The 17,229-nt window shown below is 37.9% G+C and overlaps 1 protein-coding gene and 1 pseudogene across 2 annotated transcripts in view; one reads left to right on the forward strand and one right to left on the reverse strand.

Moving 5' to 3' along the window:
- Window positions 1-10,181, reverse strand: part of LOC105550410 (calcyphosin-2) — a 27,017-nt gene extending 16,836 nt beyond the window's left edge. Inside the window, exons 1-4 of one of the 2 annotated variants that reach the window (XM_011995319.1) lie at window positions 10,055-10,177; window positions 5,459-5,533; window positions 4,498-4,593; window positions 4,314-4,407 (exon numbers count right to left, since the gene is read on the reverse strand). In XM_011995319.1, the coding sequence (XP_011850709.1) occupies window positions 4,314-4,407; window positions 4,498-4,593; window positions 5,459-5,533; window positions 10,055-10,098 (309 nt within the window). In that variant the 5' untranslated portion in view covers window positions 10,099-10,177. Of the gene's footprint in view, window positions 1-4,313; window positions 4,408-4,497; window positions 4,594-5,458; window positions 5,534-10,054 lie in introns of both variants that reach the window. The other variant, XM_011995320.1, reaches the window with a different exon arrangement.
- A 291-nt stretch (window positions 10,182-10,472) lies between these two features.
- Window positions 10,473-11,694, forward strand: LOC105550412 (annotated as a pseudogene).
- The last annotated feature ends 5,535 nt before the right edge of the window (window positions 11,695-17,229 follow it).

Genomic DNA, 17,229 nt, shown 5'->3' on the forward strand with positions numbered 1-17,229 from the left:
CTCACCTGGGCCTCCCAAAGTGCTGGGATTACAGGCGTGAGCCACCGCACCTGGCCAACTGGCCAACAAATACAAATTTTAAATAGGGGCTTAATTTTGCCTGTTGCATAGAAGGGAAGGACGTCCTTCCCCTCCATTTTCTCAGCACATTTACTTTACAGAATTTGTAATTATAATGTCAGTACTTTCTCCTCTCTTTGAAATGTATACAAATACTTCTGAAAATTAGATAAGCCTGTTGTCAGTTTTATGACCTAGATAAGGCTTTCTCAAGGACCCGTGAGCCACTCTTTGAGTGTAAACATCAAGGGACAGAGTACTGCTATCTCCCAGTTTCTGTGAGAGGGTGGGAGCCTAACTTCCTTAGGCACCTTGCTCTAAGTGCAAAACCACCTCCTGTCACAAAGATATGAACAGTTTGTTTTTTTCTTCCCCTGGATAAAGCCAATTAGCTACTACAGATAGTCACTCTAATTACCAGGTCAATCTAGGATAAACTGTGTGACAGATGGTACCGTAAAGTCTTCTTATTTGAGGACTAGTTATTGTTTATACCAAAAACATGTATGTCTAGGGGTAGGAAGGAGGTGATCCCTTTCCTCCCCATCATAATGCTTATTGCCCACATCCCTGTAACAAAAGACAAGTTTACAAGAGAAAAGCATAAAAAATTTACTAATGTGCATAAGCATAGGAGCCATACAAAAAAAAAAAAAAAACAGAAAAAAAGAAAGAAAACTCAAAAAGCCAGATGGTTGATACTTAAATATTCTCCTCATTGGTGAGAGGGAAATGGGGGAGGTTGTAAATGAATGGGCCTGGAAGACCAGATTGTGTTTTGTAAATGATTCCCTTTGGTTGCTGAATGGGACTAAAGGACAAACAACAGCCTGTGGACAAGTTATGAGAAGGTGAAGACCAGCCTATATAACACAGTGAGACCATGTCTCAATTTAGAAAGAAAAACAACAACTAAAGGTAAGATGAAAACTGAAAAAAGAATTCTCAATTTTTTAGTTAAAAATTTAAACATATTTGACTACAAAACTTGGCAAAATTTACCTATACTTCAAATTTAAAGCTTTGTGGGGTTTTGTTTGTTTGTTTGTTTTTTCTGCTGGGCAAATATTTCACCTTCCCAGCATTTGGCAAATAAAACCTTTTGGGAAACCGGCTAGCAAGATGCTGCACCACCATAGCTGTCAGCATGATGGCAATTAGTGTATATCCAACATTGCTCTTTTGCACTTATTTAGTCTTTCATCCAGTCTTCACTGATGAAAAATCTGGACACATATGATGTTTGCTTTGTCTTCATGTTTTTAATACAAAAATAGAGATATTAAAAATATCCCTTCAGGATTGAGAGTGGTTTAGGCACTTGCACAAGTTGCAACTTATCACATTTAAATCCATTCATTAAATACACATGTATTCAGTGTCTACTAAGTACTTGTCACTCTTCCAGTTGCTAGGAATATGGTAGGGGTCATGATAGATAAGTCCTTACCTTCAAGGGGTTATAGCGTCATGTCAGAGAAAATAATGAATAGATAAAAATATACATACATACTATATGGTCAGGACTATGAAGAAAAATTAAGCCCATTAAAAGAACAGAGAAGGGTAGGAGTGCTATATTAGATACTATGTTCAGATTTGGACTCTTTCAGTTTTTAATCTTTTAGATCCTCATAATAGAATAACACCCAGAAATTAGGAAGGCTTTGGAGAAATGAGTGATCTTCTGACAGCATGAAAAACAAAACAAAACAAAAACCTGAAAGAAATAAAGAAAAAACTACCAGAGATAGAAAAGAAGATATATAAAGGAAGAGCCAAAGAATCTGCAATTCAGATTGGAAGATGGAGAACTATGAGTGATAAAGTGAAATATTATCCTGGATTTAGATTATAATAATCTAGGCAGAACACTTAGTAGAACATAGCAGGTTAGATTGACTTTTTAGTTGAGTGAGGGTAAGACTGAGGATGAGAAGATTCAGAGTCTCCTGTAAATAATTATCATGTTAAGCAATTAAGAATATGTGATCTGTGTAACAGTGTTATGCATAGAAGTATATGTGTGTATACTTACATGTGTGCCTAAGGGAACAGCCTGCGTCAGTGCATATATGCGTGCATATGAGTGAATACCTATGTGGGTACACCTTTAGGCAGGCGCATCTATGGGCACATGTGCACATTCATGTATTTATCTTAAAAACTGGCACCAAAATTTCTTTTAAGGAGTGTTTAGAAAAAGACTTAATGAGGCATATAGACATGAAAAGACAAGTTCCACAGCCATATCTGGAAAACAAAACAGAATACTCCCATCAAAAAAAAAAAAAAAAAAGAGGGATAGAGTTGAATATTTCTGCATAAAACAATAGATTGGTGGGGAGAAACAAGAGGTGGAAGAGTTAAAAAAATGGAGAAGAGTGCTTTTACCATGGGAAATATTCAAGGGATGTATTTTTAACAGTAGGGATGTCTAATAATAAATTGTAAATTGCTTACAATGCTACAATGTGAACCTCTTTTGATATCCCCTTCAAAATATCTGCTACACACACAAAGCATCATATATGTGGTTTATATATAGTTGGCTGAATTTCTTTCCTTTCTCTCTCTCTTTTTTCTTTCTTTCTTTCTTTTTTCTTTCTTTCTTTCTTTTTTATTCTTTCTTTCTTTTCTTTTTCTTTATTTTCTTTCTTTCTTGGAAATCATAAAAAAGAGCAGAGTTCCACATCTACTTCAAAGAAATATGGAATGAGGATAGTGACAATAAATCATAAAGTACACTAAATTTTTGGAGACATAAACTCAAACTTTAAACTTGGAATATGCATTAAACATTCTTCTGCAGGTTGTGAAATGGGAATCGAAGCTGATTTTCTCTAGATCTCAAGAGGCAGGCTTCAGTGCCTTATGTATAGTGTATAGTGTATTTAAGTGTAAGATGTAAAATTTTTCCTCAACCCATACTTCTCCCTTAACTGGGTACCAAACTGTACTGGCTCTACCTATCAAATAATTTTTATTTGTCTAATTAGCTTCATAGCCAGAGTCACTTGCTTATTCAGGTTGCCATAATCTCTCTCCTTGATTAATATAATTCAATCCCATCCTGCCCTTGTGTATCTAGTCTTCAATTCCTTCCCCACATTGTAACCAGACAGATCTTTCAAAATCACAAATCTGATCATGCCACCCTCCCCCACTCCATCCACATCTTCTCTTCCAGTGACTCCCCAATACATGTTAGATAACTCTTTAACATAGGCTGCTTTTTAATAAGCTCTGACTCATCTCTTGCCAGCCTCCACCTTGAACTCTCCTCCAATCAGACTAAACTACTTCCAGTTCTCCAAATAAGTCATGTGCTCTCTTCCTTTTTGTTCTTAGCACAAGCTGTCTTCTCCACCTGGAAGCTTTTCCCCACCCTCACCTATCCCCTTATCCCAGCCTTGCTAACTCCTAGTCAAGGGTAGATGGCACTTTCTCTAGGGAACCTCCTTTGATTACACAAAACTGGGCCATCACCCTTCCTATCTGGCCCACATTGCCCCTCCTATCTGGCCCTCCTATCTATCTGTGTCTCCAATTAGACTGTCAGCTCCACAAAAGTAGGGAATGAGTCTAACTTACTGCTCTATCTACAGATCTTAGGACAGAAACATATATTACCTGAATGATCACTGTGGATAGTGCTGTATTTTAATCATGATATAAAGTGTAAATACGATTTAAAATTTAAGAGCACTACACAAACTGTAACACTATCTATGCTCCACACATTCTAGGGAATCCTTGTGACACATCAAATGCCAGGAATTTCCTGAAGTGGGAAAATCACAAGGAAGATAGGCTATCTGTCAGAAAAGTGATAGCTCCAGAGGCCCATACCCCTTCACATGGAGGAAACCGTCCATCCTCAGAGGATAAACCAACTTTAGGTAAAGAATATCTCCTGGTGCTATTGAGATAGCCACTTAGCCAATGACACAGCTTTGAAGAACCTTTCAAAGTATGAAGATACAACTTCATCTGGAGACAAGCCACATTGTGGAATGGGAAGGGGGGTGTTACAGAAAATAAATGCTATGCTTGTATTCAGACTTGAGATTTGGGGCTAGGAAGCAGAAGTGCCTGGGAAAACATCGACCATTAGCCCACATAAATGACCCTGTTCAGGACGGAGGAGAGGAAATAAATTGAAGACTAGAAGCCCTGTTCCTCTACCTCCATAGGACTCTACAAAATCCACCATCTGGTATTAAATGTGTGCACATACACACACAACTTACAACATAAAAATCACCAAGTCGGTATTGTTTTCCTTTTCTTCGTCCACATTGATGACTATAAATGCTTTTTTGAATAAAAGGAAGCACAATTGTTCTAGAAAGTAAATGAGAAAAAAATGGAAAGTTATTTAGTTTCTCTCAGAAGTGATCATCTCCAGAGTTCTAACAATGTTTTATGGCATACCTATTTTTCCCAAATTGTCGATATTCATAAATTGTAAGGGATTGGTCGTGAGTGAAAAAGAACCCAATCAGCTCTCTGCAAGCATCACGTCCATTACTGGAAAAAATAGAATGATATCAAATATCTTCAAATATAATAATTTTTAGATTAATTAACTAAAAAAAGTGTGCATCTCAAGAGGGATAGCTAACTCTCTTATGTATGTGGCAATGAGTGAAGGTTATGGGAAACTGTAGGGAAAACACAAAAACACAGCTTGCTGAAATGTCCACTAAAAGTTAGATCTGAATGCAGAAATAAAAATATTACACTGACATGAAAAGTGGATATATTTACAATGTAAAATTATTAATTCAACATAGACTTTTAAGATAAAGTGAATTATCTTTAAAAGTGTTGAGCTTGCAAGAAGGCACACATAGATACAAATTTATTATCTTTTATTGTCATAGAAAGCTTTAAAATCACTAAACAAATAAGATAAGTTAAAATACACATTTTACTAGTAATATAGAAAGAACATCAAGTAGAATTATGTATTACTGGAAGATTATAAGACTGAAATAATAGATTTAAGAATTATTTTCCTTGTCACTGCATCTATCGATACTCTGTTAAATCATTAAGACAAAATTAAATAAAGCAGCTTATAAAACATTAGTTTTCAGTTTACAATACTCTGGTAGTAATATAACTCTTTTAAAAATTCACTGCTAAGTTACTTTTTAAAAAACATTTAAATTCGCTTCAAAGATAACTTTTAATTAGAATGTTTTTCCTACAGATTCATATTTCTTATTTTTTATAACAGATTACTAGATATTACATTAAAATGTCTGTTCTAAATTCACATATTTTTAAATGATACAAACCCATCTAGTCTCATTACTGTTATTTCTATTCAAAAGAGAATATGTTTTTGTAATCATAGGATTAAAAATTTTAATAAAATCACAATTACCGTGACATGATCCTACCATCAAATTGTAATTTATGAGAAAGCACATTTTCAGTTAATGTAGAATGAGTTCTTATCCTGTTAAGAAATACATTTTGTCAGTAACTTTTTAAGATACCTATAACTTGATGGAAATTAAAATGTACAAAAAAAGTTATGTGAATATTTTGAAACCACACAGATTGGATAAAGATAAAGGTACTCTTCTTTTTCAGATTGCTAATTGTAGCAGACACAAAAGAAATAACTCTGAGATATAGTATATAATATGTGAACGACTTTTATATTAGAAGCTATACCATCAAAGTGCTATAAAAGTAAATATTGAACAGGGATACAACATTTGTGACTGGCACTGTTGCAGGGCTACCTGAGTGCCATTTCTAACCCTCTTCTTCTTTGCTTCCCTCCCACCACAGAATTTGCTCTTAGCATCTTGCAACTAAGGATGAGTAAGGGACCTAGTTCTGCCAATAAGCTTCCAGGAAAGACTTTCTTTTGTCCTGGTAAGAGAGTGGCATGAGAAGAGTTCCTGCCTGTGAACATGGCAGGGATATGATGCTAGGAGCCACTATAGTCACCATGAAATCAAGCCACCACATCAGAATGACCAAAAAGATATAGGAAAGCCAGCCTAGAGCTGTAACATCACTGAGCTACTGAACCAAAATCAATAAATGCCTACCTCCAAGCAGCTAACTATATAGGAAAAATAAATTCTGACTTGTTTAAGCCACTATCAATCGTTTTTCAGTGATGTGTAACTGAAAACATTCCTTACCAGAATAACCAAAGAGTGAGGAAGAGTGCTGAATGAAGTTCGAACCTTGTCATAGATCAATAGGTTATTTAAGCATTATGGCCTTCAGACAGTACTGAGTGATCTCATAAAGGCTGCCAGCCCTAAAATTATATTTAACAATAGAAAGCAAAACCAAAGCACCCTACTGCCAATAATCTCCTATATATTAAGAGATCTGAAGACTAAATGATACATTTCTTCTTTGCTTCACACAATAATATTTCTCCCATAAAACTGCAGGTATAATGAAATGGCAGTAATGTAATTAGTAAGTAAGTGTGTGGGTCACTGAAATCTTGAAAGCTACACCTCTATAAAATCTGGGTATCTACAAAAAGGAAGCGGGGGACAGGAAACATGAGCCTCCACCAAATGAGAGTTTGTGAGCACAGAGTAGAGCCATGGGAGCTTAACCACCTCAATTCAATTTAATCCACTGGGATTAATGTGTTTATTGAATGCCCACTATGTGCCTGAAACAATTCTAAATGCTGAGAAAATAACAGCAACAGTAATGGCTACCATTTATTGAGAATTTCCCAGACACTAGTCATTGTTAAAATCACTTTAATGTGTATTGGTTTATTTACTACTTACAATAACTCTGAGGTTAAGTGTTATTATTCCCATTTTTCAAATAAATTTTATAGAAACAGAGACCGATGAGTAAATTGCTCAAGGCCATATGATTAGTAAATGGCAGAGCTAGAAAAAACTTTGCTCTTAACCATTACATTATATTGCTTTTCAATAGTAAACAGAACTCACTTTAACAGTGACAAATGGAAGTAGCAGCTTCAAGGGCCCTGTAGTCTTCTCGAAAAGATAAAAGTAAATATGTATTTACACTATAAAATGCAAAGTGCCATGTTGGGTTTTAGGTGCCCAATTCCTTTTAGGAACCCAAGTTTCTTACCAATACATAAAGAAGAATCAGAAAGATTGAAGATTAAAGTACGAATTTTAGTATTGATAAAGCTATTAGAAACCACAGCTTAGGTATGCAGCAACCACAAGCTAGTCCTTACCACTATAATTAAACAGACTAACCCACTCATTTCCACTGGGGAGGGACCGTCTAAAACAATGCACAGGGCAGAATGTGTGCTTCTGCAGGCTGCTGCCTCCCAAACAAAGGGGAGAGGAAGGGCTGCACTACCCATGCCAATTCCTGCTTCTAAATTTATGAAGCAGAACTCTCTCCTCCTCTGGGAAGAATAAATGGGGGTAAGAGGAGTGAAAGCTACAAAGTCATTAATTCTAATTGATACCACAACAGGATTTCTCATGGAACTAGATTAGTTTGAAACAAGTTGCAGGTATTTACTCTAATACAACGCAATACTAATTAGGATAATATTGACGCAGGGAAACAGATAATACTGAAGAAAAAGTCTAGAAACCAACCATGCATTAGACATGCACATAACATGTCATGTCATAATCATGCATATAACAACTTGACATATGACATATGTGGCATTACAAGTCAGAAGGAAAATGATTTAGTGGTAGGCAGAGATTATTTTTAAGGAATATACAAAGGACATTAACAATATAGGGAAAGAGGAAAACTGGCCTATGTTAAAATTAGGAACTCCTATTTCTAACTTTAGTTTTTAAGACAGATACAATCAAGAGAATGAAAAGGTAACTACAGAGTAGGACAAGATATGTGTGACAAATATAGTTGAAAAAGGATTCATTTCTAAAACATGTAAATAAGATCCACAAATAAATACTAAAAAGACAGACAACTCAACAGGCTTGAATGGAAATTTTGTATGAGAATATCTAGATGGCCTATATACATATGGAAAAGTACCCAACTACATTAGTCTCCAGTGAAATGCAAATTAAAATCACTAATACACATCCATAAGAAGAACTCAAATAAAAAAAGGCAGACAATACCAAGCTCTGGCAAAGATATGGTGCAACAAGAACACTCATACTGCTACTGGTGGGAGTGTAAATTTCAGCAACCAGTTGGGAAAGCTATTTGGCTGCATCTTTTAAAGCTGAACATATGGATACTAAATGGTCCAACAATTCTACTTCTAAGTATATACTCAGCAGAATGAGTACATATGTTTACCAAAAGGCATGAGCAAGGAAGTTCATAGCAGCACTATTCATAAACAGCCAAATATCTATCAACCTCTGAATAGATAGGTTGTGGCATGTGGTACAATGAAATACCATACAACAATGAGATTAAAAAAAGACAACTACAAATAACACCATGGATAAAACTAACAAACATAATGTTGGGTAAAAGAAGCCAAACACATTTCACTATGTATATCAAAATATCATGCTATACATCTTATATACAACTAAATAAATAAGTGCCATTAGAGGGAAAAAAATAAGCCGGACACAGAGTCTAGATTTCTTGTAATTTCATTTCCACAAATTTCATAACCAGGCAGTTCTAATCTATGATATTAAGATGGAGAGATTAACCTGGTATAGCAGGGGAAATGAATAGTACCTGGGAGGCAGCATAAGGGGAGGTTCTGCGGTACTGGCAATTGTCTGTTTCTTGATCTGGGCATTTGGTATATGAGTGTTGTTCTGTTTTTGATAACTCCTATGTTGTGCACCTAAAATGTGTGCACTGTGAATGTACGTTTTATTTCAATGGAAGTTTACTTTTAAAAAGGAAAGTTTAGATGTGTGGTACATAAATGATGACCTCCTCTGGCCCAACATGTCTATATCCTAATCCTTGGAACATGAGAATACATTATATGATAGAAGGGATGTGGCATATGTGATAAATTAAGAACATTAAAATGGAGAGACTATTGGCATTATCCAGGAAGAGTCAATGCACTCATACATGCCCTTATTGGAGGAATGTAGAGAGAAATGTATCTATAGAAAAAGAGTGACAGAGTGATGCAGCATGAAACCAGCTATTGCAGACTTTGAAGGTGGAGGAAAGGGCCATGAGCCAAGGAATGAAGGCAGCTTCTAGAAGCTGCAAAAGGCAAGAAAACAGCTTCACCCCTAAAACCTCTAGAAGGAATGTAGCCCTATCAATCCCATGATTTTAGGCATCTGAACTCCAGAACAATTAAAGAATAAATCTGTGTTTTAGAATACTAAGCTCATGGTAATTGTTACAGCAGCAATAGGAAGCTAACACATGATGCTTCTAAATATTTGAATGGATGAAAGCAAGGGCTTTCAGAAAATAAGAATGAGACAAAACGATTAAAAAAAGATATGAAAATACTAACAATTACAGTACTCTGAAAATATAAAAAAGTTACTGTGGGTACTGGTAGATTTTTTTATGCCTACTAAAGCTGAGGTTCGATGTCAGTGAAACTGTTGAAGAATTTAAGTGGACAGCATCAGAGGATTGTAAAAGATCATACCAATTCTAAGGTTGAAAAAGCTACAACGTAAAATGCAAAAAAAAAAAAAGTATAATCAATACCAATTTTTAACATGCCAATGAGATTTAGCCATTATATATAACACACGTAAAATATCTCGGTAACTATATGATACATTTTTCACATCCATTATCTCCAAAGGTTGTGGCTTTTTTTCCCCTAAATTACAAATAAAAAATCTGGAGGGCAAAGAGAGTAAAATAAGGTATTGCCCCTAATATCATAAAGTAGCAGAATTGGGAGCTGAACTAAAAAAATTCCACTTTTCTTTATATAGAAAAAAGTGAAACGAACACAGAAGCTCCAGCTAGACACAGAAGTACATTTTAAAAATACTTTTAGAACATAGTGCATCTTCATTTTATGTAATTAAAATCTTCTTACTTTGTTTCATGTAGTGTTCTTTTTCTAAATCGAAGAGGTGTCATCTTTGAATCTGGAAGGATATGATCACTTTCTTTTTGCTCAATGGCTAAATTTTGTTCCGGATCACTGATTACAGCCCTATATAGGAAAATAAAAAGTCCGACAATTAAATATGATCATGCATTACTTTAAAATTCACATATTTTTAAGCAGTTCTAAAAGTTCATATACCAAATGCAAATTTACAATGCTGTCAGAATAATATTTTTATTAAATGTATTTAAAAATATTTTCCATAAGAAAGTGAATATTCCTCTTTTTCCAGAAGTATTATCTAAAACTGAATTGAAATTTCGGAGGGAGCTAAGAGCTCCAAGTATTTATTTTACTATCTTTAAACAAGCAGACACAGTGCTGGTTTCTGATTGTGTGGGAGATGGGTAGGAGAGAACACAGGTAAAGTAAAATAAGAATACAAAGTCATAAATACCACAACAGAAATTCAATGAACAAACACAGAAGAGAATAACTTAATTCCTAGAAGGCATAGAGAAGAGTTTATGAAAGGCATCCTAGAAGAGGAGATAGTTGCACTGATTCTTAAAAGGTGAGAGTACGAGACTTCCTCTCCAGGAGTCCGCGGAGGGAGGGCAGACTCAAAGTGCTCCTGGACGCAGAGGCTCTTGTCAGAGGGAGCAGACCGGTGGGAACAAAGGAAGGATCTGAGCGACCCCAACTTTGCAGCCGAGGCCTCCAGCTCCGAGGTGCATAGCAACCCTGGGGTTTCGGTAGGCGTTCCTCCGTTTGCGACCCTGGCAGAGCCGCAGAGCCGCAGAGCCGAAGAGCCCTCCTCGAGACCCGACCACTGCCCCAGACCACAAGCGACCCGAAGGCTCTGCAGCAGGCCGCGGAGAAGGGCGGCGCCCACCAGGCCCCTAGCACGGCCCAGTCTGGCCCAGCACAGCTGCTGAAGAAGACGCACGAGCTCATGTGGTACGTGCGGGTCAAGGACCAGAAGAAGATCATCATTTGGTTTCCAGACATGGAAGGATGTCATCGGCAGCTACAATTAGTGATGGAGGGGCATCTTCAGGCTCACCGGCCTCATTCTCGCCCAGGTGTTCAGAATGCACCATGGAAGCTGACCAGGCTGCACCAGAGGCTGTCCAGCCTCCACACCATGGAGTCTGAGCTGGTCAAAGCGCTGCAGCCCGAGGAGCTGGACAGGGTGGCTCTGAGCAACAGCATGGTCCTGACAGGCCTTCTCACGATCCTGAGCCTCATCTACTTGAAAGGCTGCAGCGCCAGAAAGAGCGCCGTCTGGAACGTGCTGCGCGTCCTGGGGCTACGGCCCTGGAAAAAACACTCCACTTTCCACCTTCGGGACATGCGGAAGCTCATCACCAAGGAGTGTGTCCAGCAGAATTACCTTAAGTACTGGCACGGCCCATGCGTGCAGCAGCCGGTGTATGAGTTCTTCTGGGGCTCCCGGGCCGGCCGCGAAATTACCAACTAGCAAATCATGGAGTTCCTGGCCATGGTCTTTAAGAAAGACCCCCAAGCCTTGAGGATACTGGGAAGGTATGGAGGAGGCCAGAGCTCTGCAGGAGACTAATCCCACTGCCTACTGCTCCTGTAACAGTGTCTCCCAGGACTAGCAAGGTCTGGAGGCAGAAGAATGGTTTCTGACCCTCGCCAGGCCTGTGGAAGCGGTGGGGGTGGGTCACTAGAGTATTCAGGATTTACAGTGCAGTATTCACGTGTAACTTTACAGTACAGTGCTTTTATACCTTTTAATGCAATGTTGTCATTTGGGTACTACTGTGTAGTGTTTGGGACATATGCATGTTTGTTTATAAGTAAGTGTGGTTGGCACTTTTGCTTTTGTGCTGCCTTTCTTGGATTTTTGTACCAGAGACGTGCTAAACTGATGAAATATATTGAGAAAGTTTCCATCATATTCTTTTACATGGGACTGATAATGTGTACTGGGGTAGGCTGCTCCTGGCAAGTTTGGAAGAACTCACCAGCAAAGCTGACCTAACAAAGAGAAAAGTCAAGGCCCCTCTCTTCATGACCTTGCTGGGCACAGGAAACATCCTCGCAGAGTGAACTGATTTGAATGGAGCTGGTCTCAATGTGGGCACTTGGCACACTTTACTAAACACATTTTCAACCCCACCATGAGTTAATGTTAAAGTAAACATTAAAGATTCTTGTGATACAATCCAAAAAAAGTGAGTACAAGTTAACACTCAGAGGAGGAGGAGTAAGGGTACCACAAGCAGAGGAACAATATGTGTACAGCCACAGCAGACAGCACAGTGAGGACACACCTGAGTACTATACACAGTGTAATGGATGAGAGTACAGACTCTGCAACTAGACTGCCTGGATTCAATCCTTGCCTACCGCAATAATTAGCCGTGTAGCCTTATCTGGTCAATTTGCTCTGGGCCAAAGTTTTCTCATTAATAAAAGAAAGAATAATGGTATCTCCCACACAGAAGTGATGTGAAGATTAAATAAATTAGTTAACATGTACATATTGTTTAGGAGAGTACCTATAATCTACTACGTATTATAAAAGCACTCAACAGTTGAGGCTTTGCCTCCTAATTTCCCTTTTACTGCATATTTTACTGAATATGGATAAATATAGAGGCATGATAGCCCATCAGGTGGCATTGCAATGGTTTTGAAAAGTGATTGTAAGGGTCTACACTAAGGTGGCAGTAAACACACAGTTTGATCGAGGAAAAAAGATCCAGTGTTCCATAGAACAGTAGGGTGACTATAATTACAATAATATGTAGTACATTTTAAAGTAGCTAGAAGATAATAATTAAAATGTTTCTAACATACAGAAAAGACAAATATTTAAGGTTATGGTTATCCCAAGTACACTGACTTGATCTTTATAAATTATATTGTTAAATTATCTCATGTACCCCAAAACTATAAAATACATAAATACAAAAGAACACAAACAAAAAAATAATACAAAGTAAATAAATAGACATAGTAGAAAGAATAAATTCAAGAAACATCAACAGAACTAGAAAACTAATTGGATTTGAGGTCATGAAGTAGAAAGATCCATAGTAACTGAACAATGTGAAATGAGATTCAATTAATAATATAAGGAACATAGGTGTCATTGTGTTTTTAAGGCAGGAGAATAGGGTCTGGAGGCAGGAAACCTAAGGTCCACTCACGCTGACTTCCTAGAACTAAATCAAAAGGAAAACCCCAACTTTCCATACTCAAGTAACAAAAGGGCCAGAGGCTACTTCCTTTGCAACCACCCCCCTTTTCTGTGTGGCAAATGAAAAATTGAAAATACCTCTGATTGGTCCCCTCCCATGACCAGTCACGATGGTTGTCGGCCAAGTCTAAATTTGCATAGGAGGATAACCTTGTAACTCACTTCAGCCTCTGACTGGTCACTTCCCATGACCAATCAGATGTTTGCATAGGGTGTAATTTTGTAACTTCGCTTCAGCTTCTGATTGGTCACTTTCCACAACCAATTAGACTGATTGCAGGCCACTTCTTCATTTACATAGACAAAGTAGACAAAGTATGTAAATAGACAAAGTAAAAAGAAATGTATGTATGTATTTGTCATTACATACATTTACATGTACACCAAGTAACCAATGGGAAACCTCTAGAGGGTATTTAAGCCCCAGAAAATTCTGCAATCAGGTCCTTGAGCCACTTGCTCAGGCTGCTCCCACCCTGTGGAGTATATTTTGATTTTCAATAAATCTCTGCTTTTGTTGCATCATTCTTTCCTTGCTTTGCTTTTGTGTTTTGTCCAATTCTTTGTTCAAAGTGCAAAGAACCTGGACACCCACCACTGGTAATAGTTTTGATTTGTTATTGTTATTATTAATATTATTTTAAGGGTAAGAATAATCGGTTATCCTCATATGCTTATGAGACAGGAAAACAGGGGAAATGATGCAGGAAAATAGCCAAAGGAATTAAAAGTTGGATAAAGAACAGAATAAGTAAAAGCATGAGAGCAGAAAGAAGGTGAAGGGGTGACTGAGCAAGAAGCGAGATAAGAAGCAGAGGTTCAGCAGCCAAAACAAAAGTGAGATAAAAAAGTGAGTAAGGAGCTTGCAGTGAGCCGAGATCGCACCACTGCACTCCAGCCTGGGTGACAGGGCGAGACTCAGTCTCAAAAAAAAAAAAAAAAAAAAAGTGAGTAAGGAGCCCCCATGGCCAGCTAGGTTCGGACCAAACCTGTCAGGGGCAGCTCCCCAGAGAGCGGCATGCTCATTAAAAAGAAGTATCCTTAAAATGACCCAAAATGGTAATTAGCTACTTAAGTTTCATGCATATGGACTGCATATCATACATGTACTTAAAATTATGGGATGGAGATGACACACAAGCACACAAGGGCCAAATTAACTCAGCAACATCTATTAATCAAAAGGCAGACACTGGCTAGAGATTAGGCATCCTTGGGAAGAGAAGAAAACAAAACACGTAAAAGGACCCAAAGGACGAAACTAAGGTTGATTTATCTCACAGAACTCAGTCCATTCCCCCACTCCGAGAGTGTAATACTGCGCTTAATACACTTCTGCTGCTTTGCTTCGCTATCTCTGTGCGTCTCGTCCAATTCTTTGTCCAGGACACCAAGAGCCTGGAACTACATGGCACCATCCAGTAACACTTACTTTCCTCCTTAGCAGGTTGGGTTCCATGATTCATCAAAAGAGAATCCTGTACCCACCTTTTAACAATCTTGCCCTCTCTGGATTTTTCTACAATCTTGACCTCTCTGGTTTTTTCTACTTGCCTGGAAAAACCTTAAGTCTGAATAAATTTGATGAATAACTGGATAAAAGAATAAATGAGCAGACATTTTTTAAAGGGTATCATGAACCTTCAAAACTATGAAAATGAAACAGCAATTCAAAGATAGAACTTATGAATTTATTGAGTTATTTCCATTGCTGGAACATTGAGGAAAAGCTTTAGTCATGTCTACCATATACTGTAGATTCTGTTCATTTGTGTGCCAAGTTAGGAACTAAATCCTCTTTTTAAATTGAGCATTAAGATATTTTTTAAATTTCCCAAATGAAAAAGGCTGGCATTTATAAAAAGTGGCACCTATTCTATTCTCACACTTTATTTATCAGTTCTGTGTTAAATATACATACACGGAATGTTAGAGTTATAAGAAATCTTAATGTTAATTTGGCAGAAGCAAAAATCAAGACATACAGAAGGAAAATATGAAAGCTCAAACAGCGAATTAGTCACATAGCTAAACCTAAAACCATATTCTGCTGACTCTATTTAAGTCCTCTTTTCCAGTTCATTCATTCATTTGCCTATTCAACAAGTTTTACTATACAGCTACTAGACTAGCCAATGGGAGTGTAATAGTGAGCAAAACTTCCAAAGTGCTCTGCCCTCATGAAGCTCACATTCTGAAGAGGCCGAAAGATAGTTAACATAATAAACAGAGAAAATACAACATGAATTACATGTCCCTATGGAGGAAAAAATGAAATGGTAAGAAGATGCGAAATTTTGAGCAAGGGATCATAAATTTATTTATGGTCAATTTATTTATTTAAATTTATTTATGGTTTATTTATAGTAAGGCCAAGGTAGGCCTCACCAAGGTGACTTCTAAGTAAAGACAGGAGCTAAAATGAGTAAGCAGACATACAAATTTCTGGGGAAAAGGCATTCCAAGAAGAGGGGAAAATAAATGCAAAGTACCTAACACAGGAATGGAACCTGGTATGTTCCAGAACAGGGAGAAGTCAAATGGCTAGAGGAGAGTAGGAAAGAGGGAGAAAAGTCCAAGGTCCAAGGTCCAAGGTCCAATGGTGGGCTTGGATAGACTGTGTTATTGGCCCAAATTTTTTAGTAATCCTGATCCATATCCTTGCTATGGCCTCATTACAGGTGGTGTGTACTTTCTTACCCCTTGACCTTGAGCTTTTGACTTGCTTTGGTCAGTTACACACAGCTATATGACTCTGCTAATCTCAACTGAACTAACTCATACAAATGCGGGTTGGTTGGAAATCTGTTTATCTAGGATGGTCTCAGCTAAGTAGCTCAGTGGCATTTCTAGAAGGACCTTTTTCTTGAGACTACCAAACTAGCCAAGCAGTGTTCTTCTCTCAAAAGTGGCAGAAGCACTAAAGGGCAAATGGAAACACATGAGATCATTTAAGGCCTAAGATCAAACCTAAGACCATTTTTGCTCATATACAACTGGGCAAAACAAAAAGTAAGGACCTTCCAGCCAAGCCTAGCCTTGATAGATAACCTAAAGACACATGAGCAAAAATTACTGTTCTTTTAAGCTACTGATTTTTGTTGCAACACATAATTAATACATGAGCCTTGTAGCTTTCACTGTGATTGGAATGAGAAATTCCTGGAGGGTTTTATCTGGCTTACCTTTTAATAGATTAACTATGGGGTACTGGGTTGAAAATAAACCAGTAAGCGGCAAATGCAGAAACAATGAGGCCAGTTAAGTAGTCCCTGAAATAATCCAGGGGACATAAAATAAGTTTGAATAGGATGGTGGCAGCAGAGGGAGTAAATCTATGTTGATGGTAGGACTGAGAGTGTTTGTTGGCAAGCTAGATATAGTATTTGAGAGAAAGAGGGGGTCAAAGGCATCACTAGGATTTTAGGTCTTAGTAACAAGAAGAACTGACTTGCCATGGAGGAAAATTAAAGATTTGGTCATGGTGGAAGAGAGGGCAGTAAAGCTTCAGACACTCAGATTGGAGAAAGTTAAATTGAAATCTTAGAGAAGTATCAGAATATAGGTGGTTTTTAAAGGCATGCTATTGGATGAGATCACTTAAAAAGCAAATACAAAAGAGGTCCAAGACTGAGCTCTTGGGCACACCCACGTTTAAAGACTGGGAAGATGAAGAAGAACCACAAGAGATTCTGAGAAGGGGAGAAAGGTAGGAGAACAGTCAAGTGTCGCGTGCGGGAAGCCATGCAGAAAAAAAAACAAAACAGTTAGCGGAGCAAGATGGCCGAATAGGAACAGCTCCAGTCTCCAACTCCCAGCGCGAGCAACACAGAAGACCGGTGATTTCTGCATTTTCAACTGAGGTACTGGGTTCATCTCACTAGGGAGTGCCGGACAATCGGTGCTGGTCAGCTGCTGCAGCCCA

The sequence above is a fragment of the Mandrillus leucophaeus genome, unplaced genomic scaffold (assembly GCF_000951045.1).
Source record: "Mandrillus leucophaeus isolate KB7577 unplaced genomic scaffold, Mleu.le_1.0 Scaffold482, whole genome shotgun sequence".
NCBI lineage: Eukaryota > Metazoa > Chordata > Mammalia > Primates > Cercopithecidae > Mandrillus > Mandrillus leucophaeus.